Here is a 23,916-nt window from a genome sequence, read left to right as displayed (position 1 = left end):
CCCGTGGATGTGGATTTATGGGGTGGGGGGGGTCGGGTACCCACCGCCCTCAGAGGATAAAGGCCTTGGGGGGGGGGATGGGATGGGATGAGATGCCGCCCCCCCCCCCCCCCCCCCATATCTGCATGCAGCCAGCTTGGGGGGCGAGATTAAAGAAGGAAAAAGGGGGTGGGGGGGTGTCACCCAGCTGCTCCCCCCCCCCCCAGCCCCCCAAACCCTCCCCGAGGGAGGGGGATGCTGCGGCCGGGAGGATGCTGCCATCACCCACCTCCTCCTCCTCAGAGCATCCTGACAAAGGGCCGCCCCCCCCCCCTCCGCCCCCCCCCCCCCACCCCCCGCGCAGGTCCAGCTCCCTCTGCCGACACGCCACGCGTGGCCCCGCCGCCTCCCCCCGCCCCGCCCCACGGGAGGGGGGTGGGAACCCACGGACCCCCCCCCCCCCCCCCGGGAAACTCAAATAAACAGGGAGGGGGAAACACACACAAGCATCGCAGACACCCCCAAAATCCCATTTTATTAGGAATTATATTAAACCAGCCCTTACCTGGCGGGGGAAGGAGCAGCACTGCTAATTGCTAATTACGTTTTCATACAGCAATTAATTACAGCTCCAGCCTCCCCACCGCGTTTTAGGGGTGATGGATGCTCCCCCCCCGCCCAGTTCGGGGCAGGTTGAGGTACTGGGTTTAGTGGGATGTGGGGCTGGATCCGGCCCCACGACAGGAGCCGCAGCCCCAAAAATTAGTGCTTGAGCATCAAACTTGGCCCTCGCACGGGGTCCCCCGCGAGTCTCTGCAGGACACCCCCCGTTTTGTTACGGATTGGCCGGAAAAACCTTCAAAAAGGAAAAAAGAAAAAAAAAAGATTTTTTGCTCCTTTGGAATAATTTAAGGGGGTAAAAGCTGATTTGAATCAACCCCCGTTTATGTCAGGATAAACCAGAGGCTTCCAAACCCCCGAGCACACGGGTGGGAGCTCCCTGCAAGGCCCATGGGTGCCCCCCTCACCCCTGGGGTGCCCCCCCGCCCCCCCCAGGGTGTGCCCAACCCCACCGTCCCCACCCAGGGCTGACACCCCCCCCCCCCCCCCCAACTCACCGGCCCCCCAAACTCCTGCAGCGGCCCGGGGCAGGAGGGCAGGGTGGGGGGATGCCACAGGCAGGGGGGGGCACTGCCAGGCCAGGTCCTGGGGGCCCCCCCTGAGGGGACCCCCCCGCTGTCACCCAGCTCCTGCTCAGCATCAGTGTCCTGCTGGTGGGAAAATGAGGGAGAAAAATGCAAAGGGGAACTAAAAAATACACTGAAATTGAGGGTCTGTGTGTCCCCCCCCCATCCTTCTGCTCTGAGAAACCCTCCCCACCCTGGAGGAAGAAGTTGTCAATTTATTTTCCATTTTTAAATTAATTGCAACCTGAAAAAATGTCAAGCAAGAAAATCCCTCCCAGGCCCCCCAAACCCCACCCACGTTAGAGGGGGGGGGTCTATTTTGGGGCAAGACCCCCTGCCCCCCCCATACCTTGAAGCCCCCCGTTTCTTCCAGCACAAGGCGCAGCAGGCGGATGTACTCGGCGGCAGCTTTCAGGGTGTCGACTTTGCTGGGTTTGCGGTCGCGGGGGATGAAGGGCACGATGGTCTTCAGCGTCGAGAAGCCGCTGTTCAGGTTTTTGATCTGCCAGGAGGAAATAAATTGAGTTATACCCAGCTGGGGTGACCCTAGGACGAAACTGGGGTCTCCGAGGATTAAACCAGGGCCTCCTAGAGTTAAACTGGGCGCCCTAGGATTAAATCAGGGCCTCCTAGAGTTAAACTGGGTGCCCTAGGATTAAACCAGGCCCTTCTAGAATTAAACTGGGTGCCCTAGGATTAAACTAGGCCCTCCTAGAATTAAACTGGGTGCCCTAGGATTAAACTAGGCCCTCCTAGAATTAAACTGGGCACCCTAGGATTAAACCAGGCCCTTCTAGAATTAAACTGGGTGCCCTAGGATTAAACCAGGCCCTCCTAGAATTAAACTGGGTGCCCTAGGATTAAACCAGGGCCTCCTAGAATTAAACTGGGCTCTCCGAGGATTAAACCAGGCCCTCCTAGAATTAAACTGGGTGCCCTAGGATTAAACTAGGCCCTCCTAGAATTAAACTGGGCACCCTAGGATTAAACCAGGCCCTTCTAGAATTAAACTGGGTGCCCTAGGATTAAACTGGGCTCTCCGAGAATTAAACCAGGCCCTCCTAGATTTAAACTGGGCTCTCCGAGGATTAAACCAGGCCCTCCTAGAATTAAACTGGGCACCCTAGGATTAAACCAGGCCCTCCTAGAATTAAATCAGGTCTCCCAGGATTAAACCAGGCCTTCCAAAGGCAGACGCACAGGCACCCCCCTCCCCATAACCTGCTGCCAAGCAACTTCAGGGTGATGGTGGTGCGTGTCCCCTGACTAGAGCAGCCCTGGGGTGGCCCTGGGTGCCACCACGATGGGACATTTCTTGCAGCTCGCTAGGATTTGCTTGGGTTTTTTTTTGGGGGGGGGTGGGGGGGGGGAGGTGTGGATCAGTTTTGGGGGGTCCCCTCACCCTCTGGCGCTCCTTGGCGTTGGCCGCCTGCCGTCGTTCCAGCACGTCCGCCAGGTCGCCGGCTGGCTGGTAGCCCCCGGCCGGCTGCTTGCGCAGGCGGGCGATGGCGGCGGCGCGGGGCAGGGGTCCGTACTGCTGACTCAGCACCCTCTCCAGCACCTCAGGGGCTGGGGTGGGCATCAGGACCCCTGCCGGCTGCCCCCCAGCTCTGCTGGCATCCCCCATACCTAAGGAAGGGATAAATCCTGCACCCCAACCTCACCCTGCTGCCTAAAAAGAGAGAAAACGCTTTTAAAAAGGCCCTTAAATACCCTGGGAGCTCAACGAGCTGCAGGTGGGGCCCAGCCCGGCCTAACGAGCGGGGCGGGTGCGGGGATGGGAAGGGGCTGGGGCTGTGCCTCAGTTTCCCCACTCAGCAGTTGAGTCCCCAGAGCCGGTGGCTACAAAGCTTTGACCTGAAAAGGGACCCAAAAACATCCCCAGGAGCTCAGGGTGGGCCCTTGGGGACAAGGCCTGACGCCCTGGGGATGGGCAGCTGGCAGGGCCCCGCAGGGGTTTGTTTGGGAGGGTTCATGTGCGCCTGAAAATGTGGGAAGATTTTCTGGGTGGGGAAAATAAAAATATGAGTGGATTAATAACGGTGAGGGCTGTTTCGGTAGATGGCAGTGTTAGTCCCTGCAATGCTGGAAACCTCAGGCCTGCTGGAAAAAGGGGAAAATTCCCCTTCTGGCCACCAAAAGTGAGGCTGGTGGCCACCTTGTCACCCCGAGTTATTCGCCTGGCGGGGGGGGGGAACCTTATTCCAGTCCCGTCCCCGGGATGGTTTTCCCCCTCCTGAAATGCTGCCCATCCTCCGCTGCGGTGCTTTTGGGGAGAAAAGCGGCCTGATTTTCCTTGGGGGGGGGGGTTTAGGGGCTCGCCCTGCTTTTCCTGGGGGGGTTTGGGGGCTGTTGGTGTGGAGCAGGTGCCCCACGGGGTGTGGGGGGGATGGATGTGTTCCCCTGTGTGGGGCTGTGGCCACTGTGCCTCAGTTTCCCTGAACCTGAAAGCACCTGGGGGGGCTGAAAACCATCCCCGGGCTGCACCGGGGTCCTGATGTTTTGCTCCTTCCCTGAAGGGAGACCAGGACTGGAGGAGCAAATTGCAAAGAAACCCCCAAATGAGCCCCAAAATGAGTCTTGGAGACACCTGGGAGGAAAACGAGCTTTTATTAGAACCTTGGAAAACCCAGTTTTCCCCTCTTTAATGCTCCATAATGAGCTTCCCTATCCCGCAGCCGGATCTGGATAATCACATTATTACTGCCCTGGTCGGAGAGGGAGGGGGGGAGCAGATCTTACAAATTAATCCGAGGACAGGTGGGTTTAAAGTCACCCCCAGAAAAAGGTTAGTGCGTGCCCTCTCACTTTTATTTGAAGGTGGAAGCATCCGAGGGGGAATTAGGGCTCCTGCCTCCCAGCAGCTGGGGTTTGCTCCTTCCCACTTGTTTTATAGCTGGGAAAATTGTCCTGGTTTGAATGATTTTGGATTAAAAATTGAGGGAAAAATGGGAAGTGGGGGGAGGCACCGCCAGGGTGGGTGACGGAGGCGCTTGGGGGTTTCTGGTGCAAATGGGATTTGCCCTGATGGGAAGTGAGCAGAGCTGGGGGCAAAATTATTAAGGGTCAGGGTTATTGGGGGTCACAGTTCCTAGGGACCGTGGGTTTTAGGGGTCATGTTTATTAGGGACCATGTTCTTTAGGGGTCACAGTTATTAGGGATCGTGGTTTTCAGGGGTCATGTTTTTTTAGGGGTCACAGTTACTAGGGGTCACAGTTATTGGGGATGAAGTTTTTTTAGGGATCATGGTTTTTAGGGGTCACAGTTACTAGGGACCATGTTTTTTAGGGGTCAGTTACTAGGGATCATGGTTATTAGGGGTCACAACTATTAGGGGTTGGGCTTATTAGGGGTCACAATTATTAGGGATCATATTTTTTAGGGATCACATTATTAAGGGTCACAGTTATTAGGGGTCACGGTTATTAGGAACCATGTTTTTTAGGGATTACAGTTATTAGGGACCATGGTTATCAGGGGTCACAGTTATTAGGGGTCGGGGTTATTGGGGCTCAGACTTATCAGCCCCTGCTCACATCAAGAGCAGGGAAACATCTGCAGCAGGTGAGAACGCTGCAAAGCCAGGCAGCAGTTTTATTTTCTTTCCCCCCCCCCCATTTTCTGCTTCTGCTGGCCCGATGCACAACGCGTGGGGCCGGACACAACCCCCTGAAAACAGCAACAGCCTCACAGAGCCGGCGTGGAGAATCACAGAATCATCTAGGTTGGAAAAGACCTTGAAGATCAGCTAGTCCAACCCTTAAAAAAAAAAAAAAATTCAAGCTGACAGGCCTGTAATTTCCCGGATAAAGAGAGCAGCAGTGAAAGGCTGGAGGGGGAAAGGCAGAGCTCCTCCACCAGCGAAGCCTCTCCAGCGGCTTCAGGTAATGCCACGGATCGCCCCAACCTGGGCTTAGGGCACCCCCAGGATCTTTGAGTTTTGGGGGATTCACCCCAATTTCCCCCCTCCCCAGGGTCACAGCCTGCTTTGCTCCAGGCCAAGCATCCTCACGCAGCTCCTGGCAGGGATGGGAGCTTGGGAAGCATCCAGGGCTGAATTCCCAGAAAACAGCAGCCTGGCAGCCCAGGGGTGGTTTGCCCATCGGGAACGCTTCGGGCCGAGGCTGTTTCCCAACCCTTCAGGCTCAAACGTGCCCACTTATCCCTTTGATTTTCCCTGCTTGGAGCGTGGCCGGAACAAGAGCCGGGCTTGAGTCCCAAAGCCGCGGCACCGGCAGCTCCCCAAAGCTGGGCAGCTCCATCCCATCAGCTTTGCCCCAACCCGGCCGTGGGCAACGCCGATGCTCCGGCAGGATCTGACATTATCATAAGACTGAAAAAATTACCCGGTGGTTTCTAATTACTGCAGCGGGGTCGGTGCTGGGAAGGTCAGGAAAGAGGGTTGGTGCCAGGGCTGTGGCGTGGCCGGATCCTGGCACGGGGCAGCTGTTGACATGAGATTAAGCCCAAACTTTCTTGGCACGGCCTCAAACGTCTCAGAAGCGGCCGGGCCCCGCTGGAGCCGCCGGCCTTGTGCCAACTCCGTGCTGCCCATGAGCGCTCACGATGGGCTGCTGGCGGCCGAATCCTGGCCACGGGTGGGGAGCGCCTTAATAAAACGCTTTGAGGTGCTTTAGTGAGTGGTGGCACCACCTCCAGCCTCGGCAAAGGACGCGGGAGCTGCGGCTGGTGTTTCCACCTCTCCTTCCTCCTCCTCTTGATGTCAAGCGTGTCCTGAGACACCTGCTCTCCCGGGGCAGCTGCACCCAGGAATTCGTGGTATCGTTTGCAGCCGGGATTCCTCACCAGGCTGCCGTTGAGTTGGTAGATCCTAGTCCCTGAGCTCGCTTGGGGGTTAAGCCTGGCTTGGCGTCGGGACCACCCATCCCACTTCCAGTGGGTACCCCCGAGGACGGGGCTCGCAGCTGTCGGTGTGCGAAACGGCCAGTGAGGCCTCTTTAAAAGCTTTTGTCCTGCCGTTAAAGCCATAAAATCATCTCTCCTGCTGCCACCAACGCTGCCGGTGATATCGGTATCTGTGTCTCCCGAAAGCCTTATCTTAGCAAAATATCACCGTGCTCTGGCAGGAGGCAGAGAGCTCCGTCTTGGCCAAAGTTTCCCGGCTTGCCTGGCTCTTCAAGCCAGAAATTTGAAGGTGTGTTTGCAAGGGAAAGTCCGGAGGCTGCGTTCGCACCCAGCCGTGGTGTTGACGTCGTGGGAGTTGTGGGCAGGCAGGTTCCCGGCGCAATGCCGGGGGGGCTGGGGGGCATCGCCGTCCTGCCCGCACCCCGCTCCTCCATCGCCTCTTTATCAAGAGGCTTAATGACAAGCAGGAGGTGCCATCATGCTGGGGAGGTGGGGATGGTCCCTGGCCACCCATCAAGGTCCCCGGGGGGGGGGTCCCATGCTGGGAAAGGGCAAATCTCACCCCTGCCATGTGCTGGATTAATTATACATGAGGCAGGAGGGACAATAACAGGGTTTATCGGCCAGGTCTGGCGCCCGCCGTGACGGGGATTTCGGCCGGGACGACGTGAGCGGGGTGGGAACGGCTCAGCACCGCTCGGCTCCCATGGACCCGACCCTTTATTACGGCAGGAGATGAAACGATCCCGACTTGTTTAAACAAAAATAATAATTAAAGCCCTGCTGGAACTGGCAGAGGGGAAACAAATAGCTGCTGGGACACCCAACAATGCCCCTGGCCCCCCAGCCCCCCAGCTCCCCAGCCCCACGCGCTCCCTGGCACATCTTCCATCACCCAACGCTCGCAGGTCATTTTATTTCCCTTTCCTGGAGATTCCCAGAGTGGACGTGCCAGGAGGTGGATTGTAAAGCTGCCGGCGCCAAGGGCTCGGTGACGTTTCCTCCATGCCGGCAGCAATAGGAGCGGGGACGGAACAAAGGCGGCTCTGTCCTTCCCGGCTTGAAGAAGCCTTTTTGTAAAAGCCGGCGGCCGGCGGAGGGAGGATCCCAGTCTGGAGCAGCCAGAGTTTTCCCCGTCCAAGTGCAGAGGAATTTCTGGAAATAAAAGAAGTTTCCGTCAGCTGAAGGCATTGCCAAACCGCCCCCCCTGGCACGGGGCAGGTGGCTGCTGGGGGGAGCGGCTCTGGCACGGCTGGGAGCGCGGTGGGGTCGGGGTTGTGGCTGCCACCGGCCCCCGGCAGCCGTCCCGGGGTCTGGATTAGTCCTGGGCTGTCACCGTCAGCCACGTGCCCTGGGGATGGGGATGAGATGGGGACAGGATAGGGACAGGGACCAGGATGGGGATGGGGATGAAGGCAAGGATGGGACTGGGACAGGGACCGGGATGGGGATGGGGACGAGGATGGGCCTGGGGATGAGGACAGGGATGAGGATGGGGATGGGGATGGGGATGAAGGCAAGGATGGGATTGGGACAGGGACCGGGATGGGGATGGGGACGAGGATGGGCCTGGGGATGAGGACGGGGATGAGGATGGGGATGGGGATGGGGATGAAGGCAAGGATGGGATTGGGACAGGGACCAGGATGGGGATGGGGATGGGACAGGGATGGGGATGGGGATGGGGATGGGACAGGGATGGGGATGGGGATGGGGATAGGGATGAAGGCAAGGATGGGACTGGCACAGGGACCAGGATGGGGATGGGGATGGGACAGGGATGGGGATGGGGCCAGGGATGGGACTCAGCTCTGCCCCACTCTCCCCAACCAGTGTACCACCTTGCAAAGGTGCTGAGCTTAGAGGCTGGGCTAAGATTTAGGGCTGAGTTTAACCTTCAGCACATCCAGGTGGTGTCTGAGCCCAGGTGGGGAGCCTGCTTCCCCCAGGAATGTGCCTTGCCCCTTCTCTCGAGCCCCCATCACAGCCCAGCTGCCTGCGACAGGGAAACCTGGGGCTGCAGCCCCGTCCCCCTCCTCCCCAACAGCAGTTTCTGCTTTGCCCGTCCTGGATAACCACCCCAGCGCAGACTGCCAGTGCTGCCCAGCCCTCCAAGCCGGATAATCTCCATTTGATAGAATTAATAATTGCATCAACCTTAAACCTCTTTGGCAGTTCCTTCCCTGCAGTGGGGAGAGGGGACTCGCATGCCCACGGTCACGTAGGGACGGAGCCACGGGGCCACGGGGGTGGGGAGGCTGCCAGGCCACTGCAGCAGCTCTTCCCCCCTCCTTTCCCCCCCCCCCCATCTGGGTTTTTTGGGGTTCTTCAGGGCCCTCAGAGCTCTGCAGTGGAGGAGCCATTGTGCCAGATGCCCTCAGATCCCGATTAAAGCACTTTGCTGGGTAAGAGCCACATGTCCCTGCCCCACGTGCACACACACACACGCAACATGCACACACGCAAGATCCCTGGTCTCCAGGGGTGTCACCAGGATTGAGGCCACGCAGACCCAGCACAGCTTGGAGCTTCCAGCCCCTGCAAACGCCCCCCCCGCAAACACCTCCATCCCACCCCAGCATTAATTTCCATCATTTTATTTTCCCTCCCCAGGAGAAAGAGGAAAGGATTCATGAGTAAAACTACGCAGAAATTGGGCCAGCGAGTCACCCCTCCGTGGGGATGGGGCATCACGGGGGTCGCCCATGGGCTGGTCCATGATTTATTGCCACGCAAAGGGGGTACGGCACGGAGGGACACGCTGCGGGGGGGTGTCTGCGGTGCGGGACAGGAGGAGCCCAAACCCCCCAGCACCATGCGCAAAGCACCACATCCCCGGCAGCTCCGTCGGGGTCATCCCACAGCTCCAGGATTACACCGGTGCTGCTAAAATCCCCTATTTATCCCCGCAGTGCCCAGCCAATGACTTCAGGGCTGACGTGCAGGACCTTCCTCCGCAGGGATCAGAGATGATAAAGCTCTCCCGGTCCCAGCTCACTGTGGGGCACAAGGTTCCAGTCCCAGCAAACCGTTCTTGGATACTCCAAGGATGACGTCTGAGCATGCGGCAGACGGGATGGACGGCCAGGACTTCACCCAGGTAAGGGGATTTTCTCCCTGGATTTGGGATTTTGGGGCTTTTTTGCTCTTTGTACCTGGCTAAGGAGCGGTGATGGCCCTGGTGATGCAAGGCCAATTCACCCGGCTGCCACTCGTTGAAAGGGGAGTAACTGGATCGTGGGATGGGTGCTGGTGAAATAATTCATAGAAGGGTGTAGGAGAGCTGTTTCCCAAACCTCTGGCCCCCAGCCAGGCAGGGTGATGTCAAAGCAAGACAGGATGTAATATTTTTCTGCCCGGTGGAGTGAATTGAAGGAAAAGTATGTGAGCGGGGGCTTTGAGACATGGTCCTCCCTGCAGGGAGAGATGCAAGATGCTGCTTGTGGGTGAACAAGGGTCTAGGGAGAGCCCAGCTCTGCTCCTGCACCCTGGGAAGAGCCGGCCAGGCTGCGGGATGGGGTTAGAGAACACTTTTCTCACCCCAGAAGCGGCCAAGGGAGCAGCAGCAGCACTTGGCAGGATGCACTTGGTATGAGACTGCCCAGCAGTTTCTCCACCAGCAGCATTTAGGAATTTTCCCTGGAAAAGCAGCTTTTCCCCTGTGTCTCGGCAGCTGTTTGCTGTTTCAAAATCATCTTCACTTGAAAACGCACAAAAAAAAGCAGTGTTTTTCATTCCCAACCTCTCCCCATTTCACCCGAGCAGTGGGAAAGGCTGGGAGAAGCGGGAGCCCCTCGGCTGTGGGCTGGGGGTCCCACCTCGTGCTCCGGTTTTGAAGAGGCTGCCCAGTTCCTGGCTCCCTCGGCGGCTCTGCCAGCACCTCACCCACACACCGGGGATGGGGCGGGAGGTGCATCCACCCGCATGTGGCTTTGCCGCGGTGATGTGGATGCTGGTCCCTGCCCACGCGATGGTTTTCCTACGAGCCCGGCTGGGCTAAAGGTGGGATCCTGCTGTAGCCGTGCACCAGGGTCTTCCTTGGCACTGAGTTTTGGCTTATTTCCTCCGATCGTCAGTGCTGGGTGGGATGGATTTTGCAGGAATCGGAGCATGTGGAGGTCCTGGGAGTGGTTTGCGTTTGGGATTTGACCCCAGCTCAGTCCCTGGGCTCCCCCTGAGCCTGTGACTTGCTGCTTCACCTCCGGCTGCTGCCTCCATGACCCTTCCCCCTGGTATCCCGGTGCAGCCGGAGACTTCCCACCTGCTCCCAGCTTCTGGCAGCTGCACTGAGCCTGGGCTGGACACGGCCGTGGCACAGGGGCATCTCGGGGGATGGCAGGTCAAAAACCAGGGGATCCTTTGAGCATCCAAACTCCTTGGATCAGAAACAGAAATGACATCCACACGTTTAGCGCGGGACGCAAATCCCCCAGGGTTGCTCACACCCAGAGCTCTGGGAGAAAGCCCAGGGGATGCCATGAGGAGGCGAGGGAAAAGCCCTTGGCACCCAGCATCCTCCTGCCTGCTGCTGCCTGCTCCCCCAGCAGCCTGCCTGCTGCCGCTTGCCCCGCTCGTGCCCCAGCCCCAGTTCGGTGGCACTGGGGACGTGCGATTGCCCCACGCTGTGGGACGTGGCGGTGACCCAGCTCTGCCAGTGCCAGGAAAGCGCCTGGGGGACGCTGGAGAAATCTCCTCTTTCCGCTGCGATTGAGAAAGTGCCACATGCAGGAGTTATTCATCCCAGGGCAGTGTGACTCAAGGTCCCGTGTCCTGGCGGGGACTTTTGACCTCAAAGATGTGCCAGGCTTGCACAGTGCCCAGCACAGCCTTTGCCAGCCCTGGGACACCCCAGCTGTCCCTAAGTTTGGCCATGCCAACTTTTGGGGGCACCATGCTCCTGCCAGCTCTGACACCCCCTCTGGGGTTTGGGGACCTTGCTGAGACTTTGGGGACGCTGCAGCTCACGGACAGGCAAAGGGTTCAGATGTCTCTCCCTGCTGCATCGCAGGGCCAATCCTGGGGCACTCTGGGCTGGTCCCATGGGGGATCCAATGTCCCCTTGGATCAGGAAATGTTTGACAGAGCTGGCAGGATCCTCGGCAGCTGGACAAGGCAAGAGCTTAGGGCTGGCACCGCGACGAGAGAGGTCAGGGCAGGCAGCAGAAAGCAAATGTCAACCTCACGTTGCAGTAATTCAGCAGGAGGCAGAGGGACAGGCGGTGGCAGAAGCTTGGGGTGGATGGGGGAAACTGGACTGGCCCAGTTTGAGAATCCCACTATGAGAATCCTCCTGGACAGGGGAGTCTGTGCAGGGATGGAGACGCTCCCAAGGTTGAGGATGACCATCAGCAGTTGAGGGTGGCCATCAGCAGTGGAGGGTGGCCACTACCAGTGGGGGATGGCCACCACCAGTGGAGGGTGGCCATCAGCAGTGGAAGGTGGCCATCAGCAGTGGAAGGTGGCCATCAGTAGTGGAGGATGGCCATCAGCAGTGGAAGATGGCCATCAGCAGTGGAAGGTGGCCATCAGCAGTGAAGGGTGGCCATCAGCAGTGGAAGGTGGCCATCAGCACTGGAAGGTGGCCATCAGCAGTGGAGGATGGCCATCAGCAGTGGAGGGTGGCCATCACCACCAGTCCCCTCTTGGGGCCCAGTGACCTCCAGTGCCCACTTGCCCATCACAGGCTCGTACTGGCCGCTGGGTACCACTTTCTGGCCAAACCCTGTTTGATTTCCTCCTGTCCTGGCTGGTGGCCCCGTGACTTTGAGGGGGCGAAGGGCTTGAGGAGAGCAAGGTAAGAGCCAGAGCAGGGCACCTGTGACACGTGAGGAAGCTAAAATTAGGCAGCTACATCTAATCTAATTTAATCTGCCCTTTTCCATCTGTATAACGGAGATTAGCCCGGCTGTTGGGGTGGGGAGGCAAGGCTGCAGAAGCTCGGGGTGGCCCAGCCCAGGGGCACCCCATTTCCCAGTCCCCACCCGACCCATGGGGAATCCCTCCGGCTCTTTTGGGGAGGGCTGGCTGCTTGGGGGAGGATGTTTTTTTGGGATGCAGCTGGACATTTTAGGATAGGTTGAAAGTCAACCGCAGGGTTACGAGCATCCTCAGAGGAACAGCAGTAGGACGGATGGACAGACAGATTCCCCCCAGCCCAGACAGGGCACAATCCTCCCCTCTCCTTCTTGGTGGGGTGGTTTGGGATGGGCGAACCTCATCCCTCGCTGCAGAGCTGGGGAAAGGCTGTTTCACCCAGCTCAGCCCCAAGGTCACGCGCTCCATCCCACGGCTGCCGAAGAAAGAAAAGTTCTCGAACCGGTTTTCTATTCCCAGCCCCGTGCAAGGGCTGGGTCTGGCCAAGTTCAAGGTTTCCGGTGCGTTGGGTGACCAGGCAAAGTAAATAAATGGTCACCGGTGTCATTCTTCTGCCGATGGGTTCGTTTGGGATGTGTGTGTGTGTGTGTGTGTGTCAAATGAAACGTTGTTGGAAATTATGTAGAGCACCGATGGAGCGATGACTCACGGGGCAGGTGATCTAAGATGAATTAACGCCTCTCCTGGAGCGGCTCCAGCTCCGGGATCATCCCGGCTGCTCCGGGCCGCGCAGCGGCCTCAAAAAATCGGATGCGCCGGGTCTGGTTCCCAATTCCTCTCTCCCCACCCCAATCCCCAGTATAAAAAGGGGATATTACCCTCGCCCGGTCCGCAGCTCTTGGGGGTCCCCAAACCCCTGGGGCAGCAGCGGTCTGGGGGGCTCTGCCCTGTGCCATGGGGCAGGTTGGCCCCGCTTGCATGCGGAGCCGGTCCCAGGACTCTGGGATGTCCCATCCCTGCTCCGGCCGCTGGGCACGGCCCTTCCTTTCAAGGCCCGACGTTGTCATTACCACAGTCATTCGTCTTTAAAGAATCGCATTAGAGAAATTAGAGCTGGTTGTAACTTCAATCCCTGCAATCAGCCCATTTCCTTTTGCTAAGGAACGCGGCATTAAATGCCGATAGATTATTACAAGCCCATACGAAGCAGCTGGGAGGGACAGCTTGAAAAGATTTAGATTTTGAGGTTTATTACGTGAAAGGAATTACAAAACGTGTCAGGAAAAAACTCATTTTTAATAAAAAAAAAATCACTTTAAAAGCAAGCGCTATTTAGAGATCTGCTCCTCCTGCCGTTTCTGGGCTCGGGTGTCACCCAGCAAATAAATTGAGTCTTGGGCAATATGAGTCCCTGAATAAACTGATTTTTCAGAGGTGAACTGAGCTCCCGAGCGGGACAGAAGGACAAGACAGACCCCTCATTTTGCACATACAGTTGCTTCCTTCATCTCCACCCGGGCAGGCAGCAGATGGGGAAGGTGAACAGATGTGCCCGGCTATTTTTAGGCTAAACGCTGCTTTAATTTCATCTTAACCGCTGAGAATTTGGGTATTTAGCAAAAAAAAAAAAAAAAAGCTGGATGAGAGGGTGAATTGAAAGGCAGGCGTACTGAAAAAGATTAAAAAGCATCAGCTCCCGATACGGGGCTTTAACCGAAAGCCTGGCCAAACTCGGGCTGGACGGGCAGGGTCCGGCAGGACTGGATCACCCAGGAAAAGGCGTCTGGCAGCGGGGTTGTCTCGGCTCCGTTTCTCTCCCTCTCTTTTTGTTGCTTCTTCTCCTCTCCTTTGAAATGGAGTTTCAATTCCTTGGAAAACTGATGTAAATGACCCCTTAGAAAGAAATATTACAAGGTAAAGCCGGGAAGAGTTTGAGCTGCTCAGAACTGGTTGGGAAAGCGTGGCGGGGAGCAGGCAGACGGGTTGGGTAACTCCTGCCCCAGGGCTGCTGAGACCGGCTCTTCTGGGAGCCCGGATCGGGGCAGCAGGAGCTGGTCTGGAGGCCCAGGCCGGCCTAGGACGTGCCACGGCCCTCGTAGGGCTCCTTGCAAGGCCTGGCTTTGCCCGGCTTCGGCCCCTGAATTCCCAGACGGAGGCAGGAGAAGGGAGCCGGGATGGAGGAAGGAGGGATGGCGGAGGCAGAGGCTTCCCAAAGCTCGCGGGTGCCCCCAGCACCCCGCGTCAGCCCTTCCCGGGGCGCGGGGAGCGGTGCGCCCGCGCGGGACGGCCACGGGCTGCGGGCTGACGGGTGCCCACGGACGGATGCCCACGGATGCGCATGTTAAACGCGCGTGGGATGGCGGGTGCGCGCACCGGTGGGGACACGCGCGGGTACGGACACGGGGCGACGCACACGCGTGTGCGCATGCACGCGCACGCTGCTGGGTCGCCCCCCGGCGCATCCCCCACCGTGCACCCCCCAGACCGTGCTATCCCCCCTCCCTGTGCACTTCCCCACGCACACCCCCTCCCAGTTCATGTGCCCCCCCCCCAGTTCACCCACACTCATCTCCCTTGCACCCCCCCAGCGCCCACCTGAGATCCAGTTCACCCCCCCACCCAGCACCCCACACCAGTTCACCCCAGTACCCCCATTCACCCCCAGTGCATGCACCCCCCAGTGCACCCCCAGCCCCCCCAGTTCACCCACATTCATCTCCCTTACCCCCCCAGTGCCCACCCGAGATCCAGTTTACCCCCCCCACCGCCCAGTACCACACACCAGTTCACCCCAGTACCGCCCCAGTGCACCCCCAGCCCCCCCAGTTCACCCACACTCATCTCCCCCGCACCTCACAGTTCCCACCCGAGATCCTGTTCATCCCCCCCACCCCACCCCAGTTCACCCCAGTACCCCCCCAGTGCACATACCCCCCAGTGAACCCCCAGCCTCCCCAGTTCACCCACACTCATCTCCCTTACCCTCCCAGCGCCCACCCGAGATACTCTTCACCCCCCCACCCCATCTCAGTTCACCCCAGTACCCCCCAGTACCCTCCCAGTGCACCCCCAGCCTCCCCAGTTCACCCACACTCATCTCCCTTACCGCCCCCAGCGCCCACCCGAGATCCTGTTCACCCCCCCACCGCCCACCACCCCACCCCAGTTCACCCCAGTACCCCCCCCATTGCCCCCTCCCTCGGGCGCCCCCTAGCGGCGCGCGCCCCGCACCGCCCCGCACACACCCTCGCGGCTCAGCCAATCAGAAGACGCCGCGGCGCCGCGTCACTCGTGGGCAGGGGAACCTCCTCAATGAGCCACATTGTCGCGGGCGAGTACCGCGGCGCGCGCTGCTCCGGGGCCGCCTCCGCTCCGCTCCGCTCCGCACCCCTCCGCACCCCTCCGCGCAGAGATGATCGCCTCCCATCTGCTCGCCTACTTCTTCACCGAGCTCAACCATGACCAGGCGCAGAAGGTGGGGGGGGGCGCCGGGGGAAGGGGGGGAGATGCGCGGGACAAAGGGGCCGGCGAGGAGAAATGGGGAGGGGGGGGGGAAGGAAGAAAAAAAAAAGGAGGGGGAAAAGGAGAGGGGAGAAAGGAAAAGGAAAAAGGAAAAGGGGGGGAAAAGGGAAAAAAAGTAAAAAGGAGAAAGAAGGAAAAAAGTAAAAAGGAAAAAGAGGGGAAAAAAGAAAAAAGGAAAAAGGGGGGAAAAAGGAAAAAGGAAAAAGGAGAAAAAAGAAAAATAGGAAAAAAGGAAAAAAGAAAGAAAAGAAAAAAGGAGAGGGGAAAAAGTAAAAAAAAAAAAAAAGAAAAAAGCAAAAGGAGAAAAGAGGAAAAGAAAACCCCAGGAAAAAAGGGGCAATGGGGGAAGGCGGCGGGCAGGGGAGGGGGCGGGCGGGAGGCGCCGTTGTCGCCCCGCGGGCCCGTGCGCTGCTCCGCCGGGGCCGCCGTGCGGTACGTGCCGCGGCGGGCGGCTGCGGGACCCCGCGTGGCCGGGCGCCCCCCGCGGGCCGGCGGCGCGGAGCAGGAGGAGGAGGAGGAGGAGGAGGAGGAGGAAGGGGCTGCGTGTGTGTGTGTGTGTGTGTGTGTGTGTGTGTGTCTCCGCTCCCCTCCCCGGCCGCCCCCACCCCCCCCGCGGGACCCCCGCCGCGGCCCGGCCGCCCCGCGCAGCACGTGTCGCCGCTTCCTGCCGCCCGCGCGGAGCATCCGCGGGCGCGGAGCATCCCCCGGAGGCGGGACACCCCCTTCCCCCCCCCCCCCCACCCCTCCAACCTCCCCGGGGCGACGAGCCGAGGCCCCTGCGGGGAGCGAGGCCGAGCCCTCCGCTCCCGGTCAGCCCGGGGCACGGCGGGGGAGGCCCGGGGGGGTGGCTCCGAGCTGGGAGGCAAATGCAGCACCTCGGGCTCCCCTTCCCCAGGCTCTGCCCCTCCCCAGACTGTCCCCCCACGCCGGTCTCCTGCACTGACTGCGACGGAAAACATCTTCTTGCCTTCCCCCTCCCTTAATTTACGGGTCCTGAACGACCAGAGCCTGTTCCTGGACCGCAAATGCAAGTCGAAGCGTCCCGTTGGGATGCACGGAGGGTTTGTCACCAGTAATTCATGAGTTCAGGCACTTGAAAAATGCAAGTGTCTCTGCTCTCCTGTGGCTGGTGGAAAGCAGCCGGCCTTTGTTTGGCCAGGACAGCGCTTGGGCTCTAAACAGTGTGAAATAAATGATTCCTAGAAAAAAAATACTGGCTGGGAGACTGGGTGTGAAGGCTCAGGCTCTTCCCTCAGCCCTCCGCCAGCGTTTGGGGCATCTAAGGATATGTCAGAGAGGGTTTTGGCTCCGAGTCCTGAGGTCGTGCAGCGGTTCCTATTCCTGGGGTTACAGTGCCCGGGTGTGGGTGGTCGGGATTTGCAAAAAAAAAAAAAAAAATGCAAAATGCACGGCTGCAGTGAGCCCCGGCTCGCTCCATCGGATAACGCTGGGGACGCTGACAGAGAAACAAAACTTGCCACGTTGGCCCTTCGCCTGCATTAAATAGGAAGTAAAACAAGAGAGAACATTGAAAAAAAAAAACCCAACAAAAACCCCAAACAAAGTGCATAGAAATATCTTCCCAATGCAAGGTGATCTGTAAGGAAATACGGGCTCAGCTTCTCCCTCCGCTCGCGAGTGTCCTGGGGTTGTGCAACAGCCAAATCCACGGAAAGGGGTTGTGTAACCCGACGGCAGAAATAGGCCAGCGGCTCGGCCCGGCTTCTGCCTCTCGGGCTCCCAGCTCCTTATCGGGAGCTGGAAATAATGGAGAGGGCAGGTTTGGGTTTAAGGTATCCAACTTCATTACCCACCGGGAAAAGGGTGTGCAAAGCCCCGGGAACCGGCTCCGTTCTCCTCCCGGCTCCGAAGCCCAAACGAAAAAGCTTGCTGAGATATGTGTGGGGGGGAAAAATATCCAGGAACCATCGGCCGGGGCTCCGGGTGGGAGATGGCTCTGCCCTCCCGGCCCCAAACAGCCGTCTCCACCACTGGATTTCTGTGGGTTATTTTTAAACAAATGCTTGTGAATGCTCCGGGTAAGGCAAAGCTGGTGTTGGCGCAGCACGGAGCTCGGCTTCGCTGCGGGGGAAGGGGGAGAAGGGGGGAAGCAGCCGCGTTCCCGAGCTGGATGCTTCCACCATGAATGCAAAAATTATTCCTGGCTTATAAATATTCCCAGGCAAAGAGTGGGGTGAAGTCCCCAGCACTGGGAGATGTAAGGGCTGAAATTCTTGGAAAGCTGTGATTTATTTTTTTGTCAAACCCAAAGACTTTACCCAGAATTTGAGGCTATATTTGGGTTTTAGGACGGTGGCCTGGAGTGTGTTCGAGTCATGCGCCTTTTTTGCTTTGGATCAGGCAGAAAAGGGGCTCTGCCGTGGGAAGAAAGTGCTCTTTCCCACAGCTCTGGTTTGTGTCCACATGAGGGCCTTGAAAAGGGCCCCGAAAATAGGATTTTTCTCCCCGTTCTTGACACGGAGCAGCTTTACCTGCTCTGCTGCTCATCTGGGGGGCTGTCACGTACATCCCCAAACTCCTCCTGCCCTTTGCTTTGCCCAGCTGGAAAGTGGGTTGCACTACTAACTTATCTAACCCCCAAGGGATTGTGCAAACTTTAATTAACCTCAGCAGCGTCCTTTGAGATCCTGGCTTGAAAGTTTGCCGCGGATGAACCACGTTCCCTTCGGATGTGCCGGCTCACGCTGGGTTTCCTGGTCCCCGAACCTCAGCCTCGTCATGCGACGGGAGGAGGGGGGAGGCGAACGAGCTAAATAACCGGGCTGGCAGCTCTTCTTCCCCATCACTCCTTTGAAAGGAGGAAAAACTAGTGATGGAGTTAATTTTCCTATATTTGTGGTGGTTCCCAGGCAGGGGCAGGTTTTCCTCTGTTTTTTTTTTTTATTTTATTTTTCCTTTGCTACGGGGATTAGTTTTATCTAGCTGGTTCCTCCCGGCTGCCTCTCACAGGCTCCGCTGTGGCTGTGGGAGGGACACCTGATTGCAAATTCCTGGAAACTAACTTAACAGCTTCTCTTAAGCCCGCCAAGGTCAGCGGCAGGACAGCTTCTCCCATCCTTGGCATCTTCGGGGAACCATCTCGTATCGCCTCGCTCCTCGGCTTCTCATCAGAGCTGCCGTGGGGAGCCTGGCGCAGCCTCAGTTTCCCCGACCGTGGGGGGATGCTCCCAGCATCCGAGGGGGGGTCTCGGCGCCAGCGAGGCTTTCTGCTCATCCGAGGGGGGTGGTGCTGCCTCTAATATCTGCCCCAGAGACCTTCAGGGTTTAAAACGGGAGAGGAGGAGGAGGACGCGTGGGCAGGGAGGCGTCTCGAAGTCCGGCTGGGGCTGCTCAGGGCTGGTGGGAACTGGGAGCAGTTTGACGTCTCCGACTCCTGAGCTGGAAACCAGAAGGTTTTCCCGGTTGAATTGGGCTTTTTGTGGGGCCACGGAGCGCTGGGGTCACCCGAGGACGGGTCCCCGGCCTCCGCTGATGCTCTGCAGCGTGATTTTTTTGCAATGGGTGCCTGGCTCCACCTCCGGCGTGGGGTTCAGCTGCCGTCCCAGGGGGGGGCGAGGATGGGGAGGAACCGGCCGAGCAGGAAACCATCTGACTCACTCGGGTTCAGGATGACTCCGGGCGTGTGTCATCAGAGGCTTGGCTGTGGCGGGGAGGGCACGTGGGGTTTAATTCAGCGCGGAGCCCTCAATAGCAGCCAAGGACGTGGGTGCTGCCGGGGTCAGGGCTGGAGGAGGGTGGGTGCAGCCCAGCATCAGTCCTGTGTCACCGAAGGCGGGGAGGTTGGGGAAGGGGACGAGCCGGTTCCCCACGCTGACTCAGCCCACGCTGGGTAACGGCACGGCGACACGGGGACGGGGAGCGCTGGTTTTCCGGGTGCTGAGGACGCGGCCCGGGGTCTGTCCCCTGCTGTGGTGCCCATCCCCGATCCGATAGTAAAAGTTGCAAAGTGCGTGCCAGGTCACGGTCCCGAGCCAGGAAATAAAACACTCTCGGTGCTGGATGTTTTCCCGGCTTCACCCTGCGACCTCGGTAACTGCTGCCGCTCCCTCTGCTTCGGTTTCCCCGGATCTGTCGCTGCCTGATCCGGGCACGGCTGCGGGCTCGCCCTGGCAGCTGCTGGGTGCTCGCACAGCATCATCCCCCTCTGAAAGAAGCAGGGAGAGGGTTGGTATTCTGAAAAACTTCAGTGATTTTTAAAACAGCAGCATGTTTGAAGTTAAAAACCGGGAGAGGGAGGGAAGTAATTTAAAGAAAAAATAATTTCAGGCAGAGGCTACCCTGGAGGGAGGATTGACTACACACTTGTGGGTTAGGAGTGCTTAAACCTTCCCCAAATTTGAACATCTCTCTGTTGTTCTTGTACACAAATATTTGACTTTCTGTTGCCGAAAAGGAAAAGAATCCAGCCCAGAAGCCAGCTAACCTTCCCCAATGTTACGCTTTTTCCCAAAACGCTGCTGTAATTAGGCACATCCAGCTGAAAACCACAGTGGGGAGATACTGGGGGGCTGGAAACATTCACTCCCAGTCTGGTTCTCATCAGACACGTGGCTTTGGAGAGAGATCCGGAGCAAAACTAAAACTAAAGACGTGCAGCTTCCCCTTCCCAGAGCTTGGGATGGTTAATGGGAAAGATGTGGCCGAGACCTTATTGCACGAGAATAAACTGCCCCGAGTCCTTCCCCTTCCCCGCTGTCATTTGCTGGGCAGGAAACGGTTGCGCTTCGCCGGAAGCCGCTGTCACGCTGTAATTTCCATCACCGACAGCAATCCTGGCCCACGTCCCCAGCGAGCCAGGGGAAGAGCATCCTTCATCCTCTCTGCTTCAGACCTCTCGAGCCTCTCGTAGCACCGCCCGTGCATCCCCCCGCCGAGGGGCTCAGCGATACAGGGGAGAGCTGGCGGGGAGGGTTTTTCCACTCTTGCAAGTAGCTGCGTTGATGGGACCTTCCTGCAAACATACAAGCCAAGGAATTAATTTTTTTCGCCGTGGATGGTGACGCTGAATTGGAATGAAGTTATTTGCAGGCTAATATGTTTGTAGCACTGACCCCTTAGGGTCTACCTCGATGGGAGCATTAAGAGATGTCTTCAGGCAAAAGAACATCTAGCTGTGGTGCTGGTACTAGAGCCATGAGTTATTACCATCATTGCAAAGAAAAACCTGGCTTTTGGGGTACTTTAAGCTGGGCTCAGCATGGCACAGGTCACCCAGCTTCCAGCTGGTGGCAAAAATTGGGCAACTTGAGGTTTCTTCAGCCTTGGGGCGGATGGGCCTTGCCCAGCGGTGGCCTTGCAGCTGAGAAGGGCGATGCCGGGCACTTCCCCAGCACTCAGTAGAAATTAGCAGAGCAGTTGGAGACAGCCCTGAGCTAGGAGGTGGGGATTTGCTTGGTTTTCCTTCAAAAAAATTGCATCAAACTTGTTATGTTCTCAGTGGCTCCAATGATCCGGTTCTTTAACAAAGTGTCCTGCCCTGTGTGCGACTGTCCTGGGCTGGGAGCACACCAGCACTTCCTAGCTTAAATCTGTGCCTCCTCCATTCAGTTTATTTAGATTTCCTCAGGGAAACACTATTATTTATGATGGAAGCTTTCCAGAAATTATATTGCCCCGTTCCGGATCCTAACCTAGTGACTTTATTTATTTAGAATTGGCAATGATCTTAAGAAAAAGGTTAAACAACCGAGAAGGTTGTTTGTCTTGAAAGATATTCGTGCTTTGGTGCTGCAGACTAATTCCCCTGTCTTACCCAATCTTTGCTACAATTCAAGGTGTGCTTGGGCGCAGGGGGCTTAATTGGAGTAACGAACCGGGCTGTGGGGCTGGGAAGTCTTGGCCCTTCCTTGGTGGGGGTCAAGTGCACGCCAAGGTGGTCTCGCTTGGGAGGGAGCTGAGCTGCTGCTGCCCTGGAGCCCGTCTGCAGGACGCCCTGACCTGCCTTAGCTGCCAAGTGGGACGACGTCTATGTCTGTAGGAGAAGATGATCCAGGTTTTAAAGGGCTTTGGAGATTAGAAGAAGGTCACCCTGTTTCTCATGCTGATGATTATTCCTGGTGCAGCGGAGCCTGGAGGACATGGGGAACATGCTGAGCAGGGCCTGTCCTGGAGAAAGGAGATGAAACCTCCACGTTGTTTCCCCGTGCTGGGATTTTGGGGGCTGGTGGGTTGTGCAGGCAGTGTCTTCACTGCCCCGTGCCTCGGGCGGGAGTCAAGGCGCAAACAGCGATGGCTTCTTGTGCATCCCAGCTTCCAGAGCACCCACCTGCTCTGGGACGAGGTCTTCATCGTGCCAGTCTAGGAGGAAAAGCAAACAAAGTCAGGGTGGTGGACAGGAGAGAAACACCAGCAGCATGCGGTTCATGCAGTGGTGAAGCTCTGCTCTGATCCCTACTGGTGTGGTACCCCAGCACTGGGATGGGGATACCTTGTTGGGACCCCGTCCCCACTCACTGTGGTCTCACCAGGCCCCCTTGACCACCGTAGGCTGCCAGAGAAGTCCAGCGGAGGAAGGTCTCAGGGGTGAGAGGCTGCTGGGAGGCAGAGCACCCAGTCTCGGCCAGGTTTGTCTCTAATTATCACCAACACCCCAGGTCAGGTGCTGCTGGAGAGGAGAAGGAGTCTGGCTGAGGTCCTCTCCGTGCCAAGGTGGCTCCTGAGGAGGTTGTGAAAGGTCCCTGCCCGCCAGGATAACACTACCTTCCTGGCACACAGCTAAGAAATGGGGTTGGGCTGTCTGTCCTGGCTGGTGGCACTGACTGATAACCCTCGGGGCAGCAAAACGGGACGTTTCCTACCCTGGGGCTGGGGTGGAGGTGGGCTCCGGACCCCTCTTGAAGCTGGAAGAGGAGGGAGAGGGTGGAGGTGAGCTGGGGCAGCAGCCACCTTCCCTGCGCCCGTAACTGGAGCCTGGGTACGTGGGTGGCAATTTTCAGCAAGCGAAAGCAAATAGGAGGGGAAGGAGGGGAGTGTTAGACTTCCTGCTGCTGGGGTGGGTAAACAGCCGGCACCAGGAAACCTCCAGTTTTCCTTATCCTCATCCTTATCCTTATCTTTTCCTCACGCTTGCCTGGTCGCCCAGCTGGCGGGCGCTCACTCTCCACTCCCAATTAATGGGAAACAGGTGATTAGTGACAGAACAAGAGGGAACGGCTTCAAGCTGCAACAGGGGAGGTTCAGACTGGACAGGAGGGAAAAATGTTTCCCCGCCAGAGTGGTCAGAGAGTGGAATAGGCTGCCCAGGGAGGGGGTGGAGTCCCCACCCCTGGGGGTGTTTAAGGGCCGTTTGGATGAGCTGTGGGGGGATGTGGGGTAGGGGAGAACTTTGTAGAGTCGGGCTGAGGGTTGGACTTGATGATCCCGAGGGGCTTTTCCAACCTGAGTGAATCTGTGATTCTATTCTATGATTCTATGAAAGCACCAAGAGGAATCGGGAGGAGGTTTCACCCATCACACCGCTGAGGATGCCGCTGCCAGGGAATAAAGTGTCTCTCACGGAGGGTGCTCGCCCGGGCTTCCCTCCACCCTCCAGCCCTCACAAGCAGAGCAACTGGGGACTTGGCTTCCAAGTTTCCAGCAGAGCTGGTGTGGGGGTGGAGGGAAGGATACGCCGGAGCATCCCCAGCCTGAAACGCACCAGCCAAAACCACAGCAGAGCTGTTTTGTTCAGCCCAGGGTCCGAGCGGCTGCATCCGTGAGCGAGGTCACGCTGGGGCGGATGGCTATTACTCGCCCACAAAATGCCCATTTCCTATAGCGTAGCCCTATAAAAAAAAAATTCATGCTTGATTTCTGATGACCTTATGTTACGTGCCTACAGACAGGTGAGCTAACTGGGTGGAGTTTTCCTCTTGACTTCGCAGGGCTTGCAGCTGCCCTTTAATTAATTTTAAGTGAAGTTAATTGAAACAGGGCATAGTTTGGGAGCTGGCAGTCTGTCCACCTCTCCGTTTCCCTTCCCTGCTCCGGCCAGGCTGCAGAGACATGCACGGTGCTAATGGATGGGTCGGGGAGGAGTTTTTCCCTGCCTTTCCTGGGGAGATGCTTTGATGCCACGTGTAGAAGGAGCTGAGCATCTTCATAGCCTCAGCAGAAGGGTATAAATGGTTGCCAGGAGCAGGGGGGTGGACTTCTTTCCTTTCTGGCCACAGCACCCACTTGTGTCACACCAGCGTTGTTTGCTCAAGGGGGTTGAGTAGCTCTTGGCACCGTAACCTTTGTAGGGGTGATCTCAGCAGGGAAGAAATGAATGGGCAGTGGATTCCTGCCGAGCATCCTTCGTGTAGGAAGAGGCCCTGGGGGTCAAGGTCGAGGCACGTTGCCGCCTTGGCGTAGGAAGGGCTCTGCAGCTGGAAAACCTCCGGCACCGACCTCCTGACTCACAGCCCAGGCCGGGAAGGTTGTCGAGTTTAGGTCCTACTGCTGTCGCAACCTGTTTGGGTGCCCGTAGGTGAATGAGTGGAGAAGATGCTGCGGAGTGTCAGGAACTCCTCAGGGTTCAGCGTTCCCAAGCTGGGAACCGTCCGG

General features: G+C 58.0%; 2 protein-coding genes and 1 long non-coding RNA gene across 6 annotated transcripts in view; 1 reads left to right on the top strand and 2 right to left on the bottom strand.

Moving 5' to 3' along the window:
- Positions 1-488: 488 nt before the first annotated feature.
- On the bottom strand, positions 489-2,808 carry FIGLA (folliculogenesis specific bHLH transcription factor). Of its 2 annotated transcripts, none has more exons than XM_074852015.1 (4): positions 2,569-2,808; positions 1,516-1,668; positions 1,098-1,250; positions 489-835 (listed from the first exon to the last, which is right to left on the bottom strand). In XM_074852015.1, exons 1-4 carry the CDS (start codon positions 2,791-2,793, stop codon positions 815-817), a joined length of 552 nt encoding a protein of 183 aa, XP_074708116.1. In that variant the 5' UTR covers positions 2,794-2,808; the 3' UTR covers positions 489-814. The 2 variants fall into 2 exon arrangements, with proteins under 2 accessions (XP_074708116.1, XP_074708117.1); XM_074852016.1 differs by having other exon boundaries at positions 1,098-1,247.
- Positions 2,809-9,003: 6,195 nt separating this feature from the next.
- Positions 9,004-23,916, top strand: part of LOC141935765 (hexokinase-2) — a 38,163-nt gene continuing 23,250 nt past the window's right edge. The window contains exon 1 of one of the 3 annotated variants that reach the window (XM_074852281.1): positions 9,004-9,133. In XM_074852281.1, coding sequence (XP_074708382.1) covers positions 9,083-9,133 — 51 coding nt within the window. In that variant the 5' untranslated portion in view covers positions 9,004-9,082. Of the gene's footprint in view, positions 9,134-13,567; positions 13,762-15,142; positions 15,323-23,916 lie in introns of those variants that run through there. The other 2 variants (XM_074852282.1, XM_074852280.1) reach the window with 2 other exon arrangements.
- On the bottom strand, positions 13,125-15,231 carry LOC141935778 (uncharacterized). Its single transcript, XR_012626621.1, has 2 exons — positions 15,093-15,231; positions 13,125-13,740 (listed from the first exon to the last, which is right to left on the bottom strand). It is a non-coding gene; the product is annotated as an uncharacterized LOC141935778 (long non-coding RNA).

Source organism: Strix uralensis, chromosome 28, assembly GCF_047716275.1.
Source record: "Strix uralensis isolate ZFMK-TIS-50842 chromosome 28, bStrUra1, whole genome shotgun sequence".
NCBI lineage: Eukaryota > Metazoa > Chordata > Aves > Strigiformes > Strigidae > Strix > Strix uralensis.
This window is presented reverse-complemented; position numbering and strand designations above follow the sequence as displayed.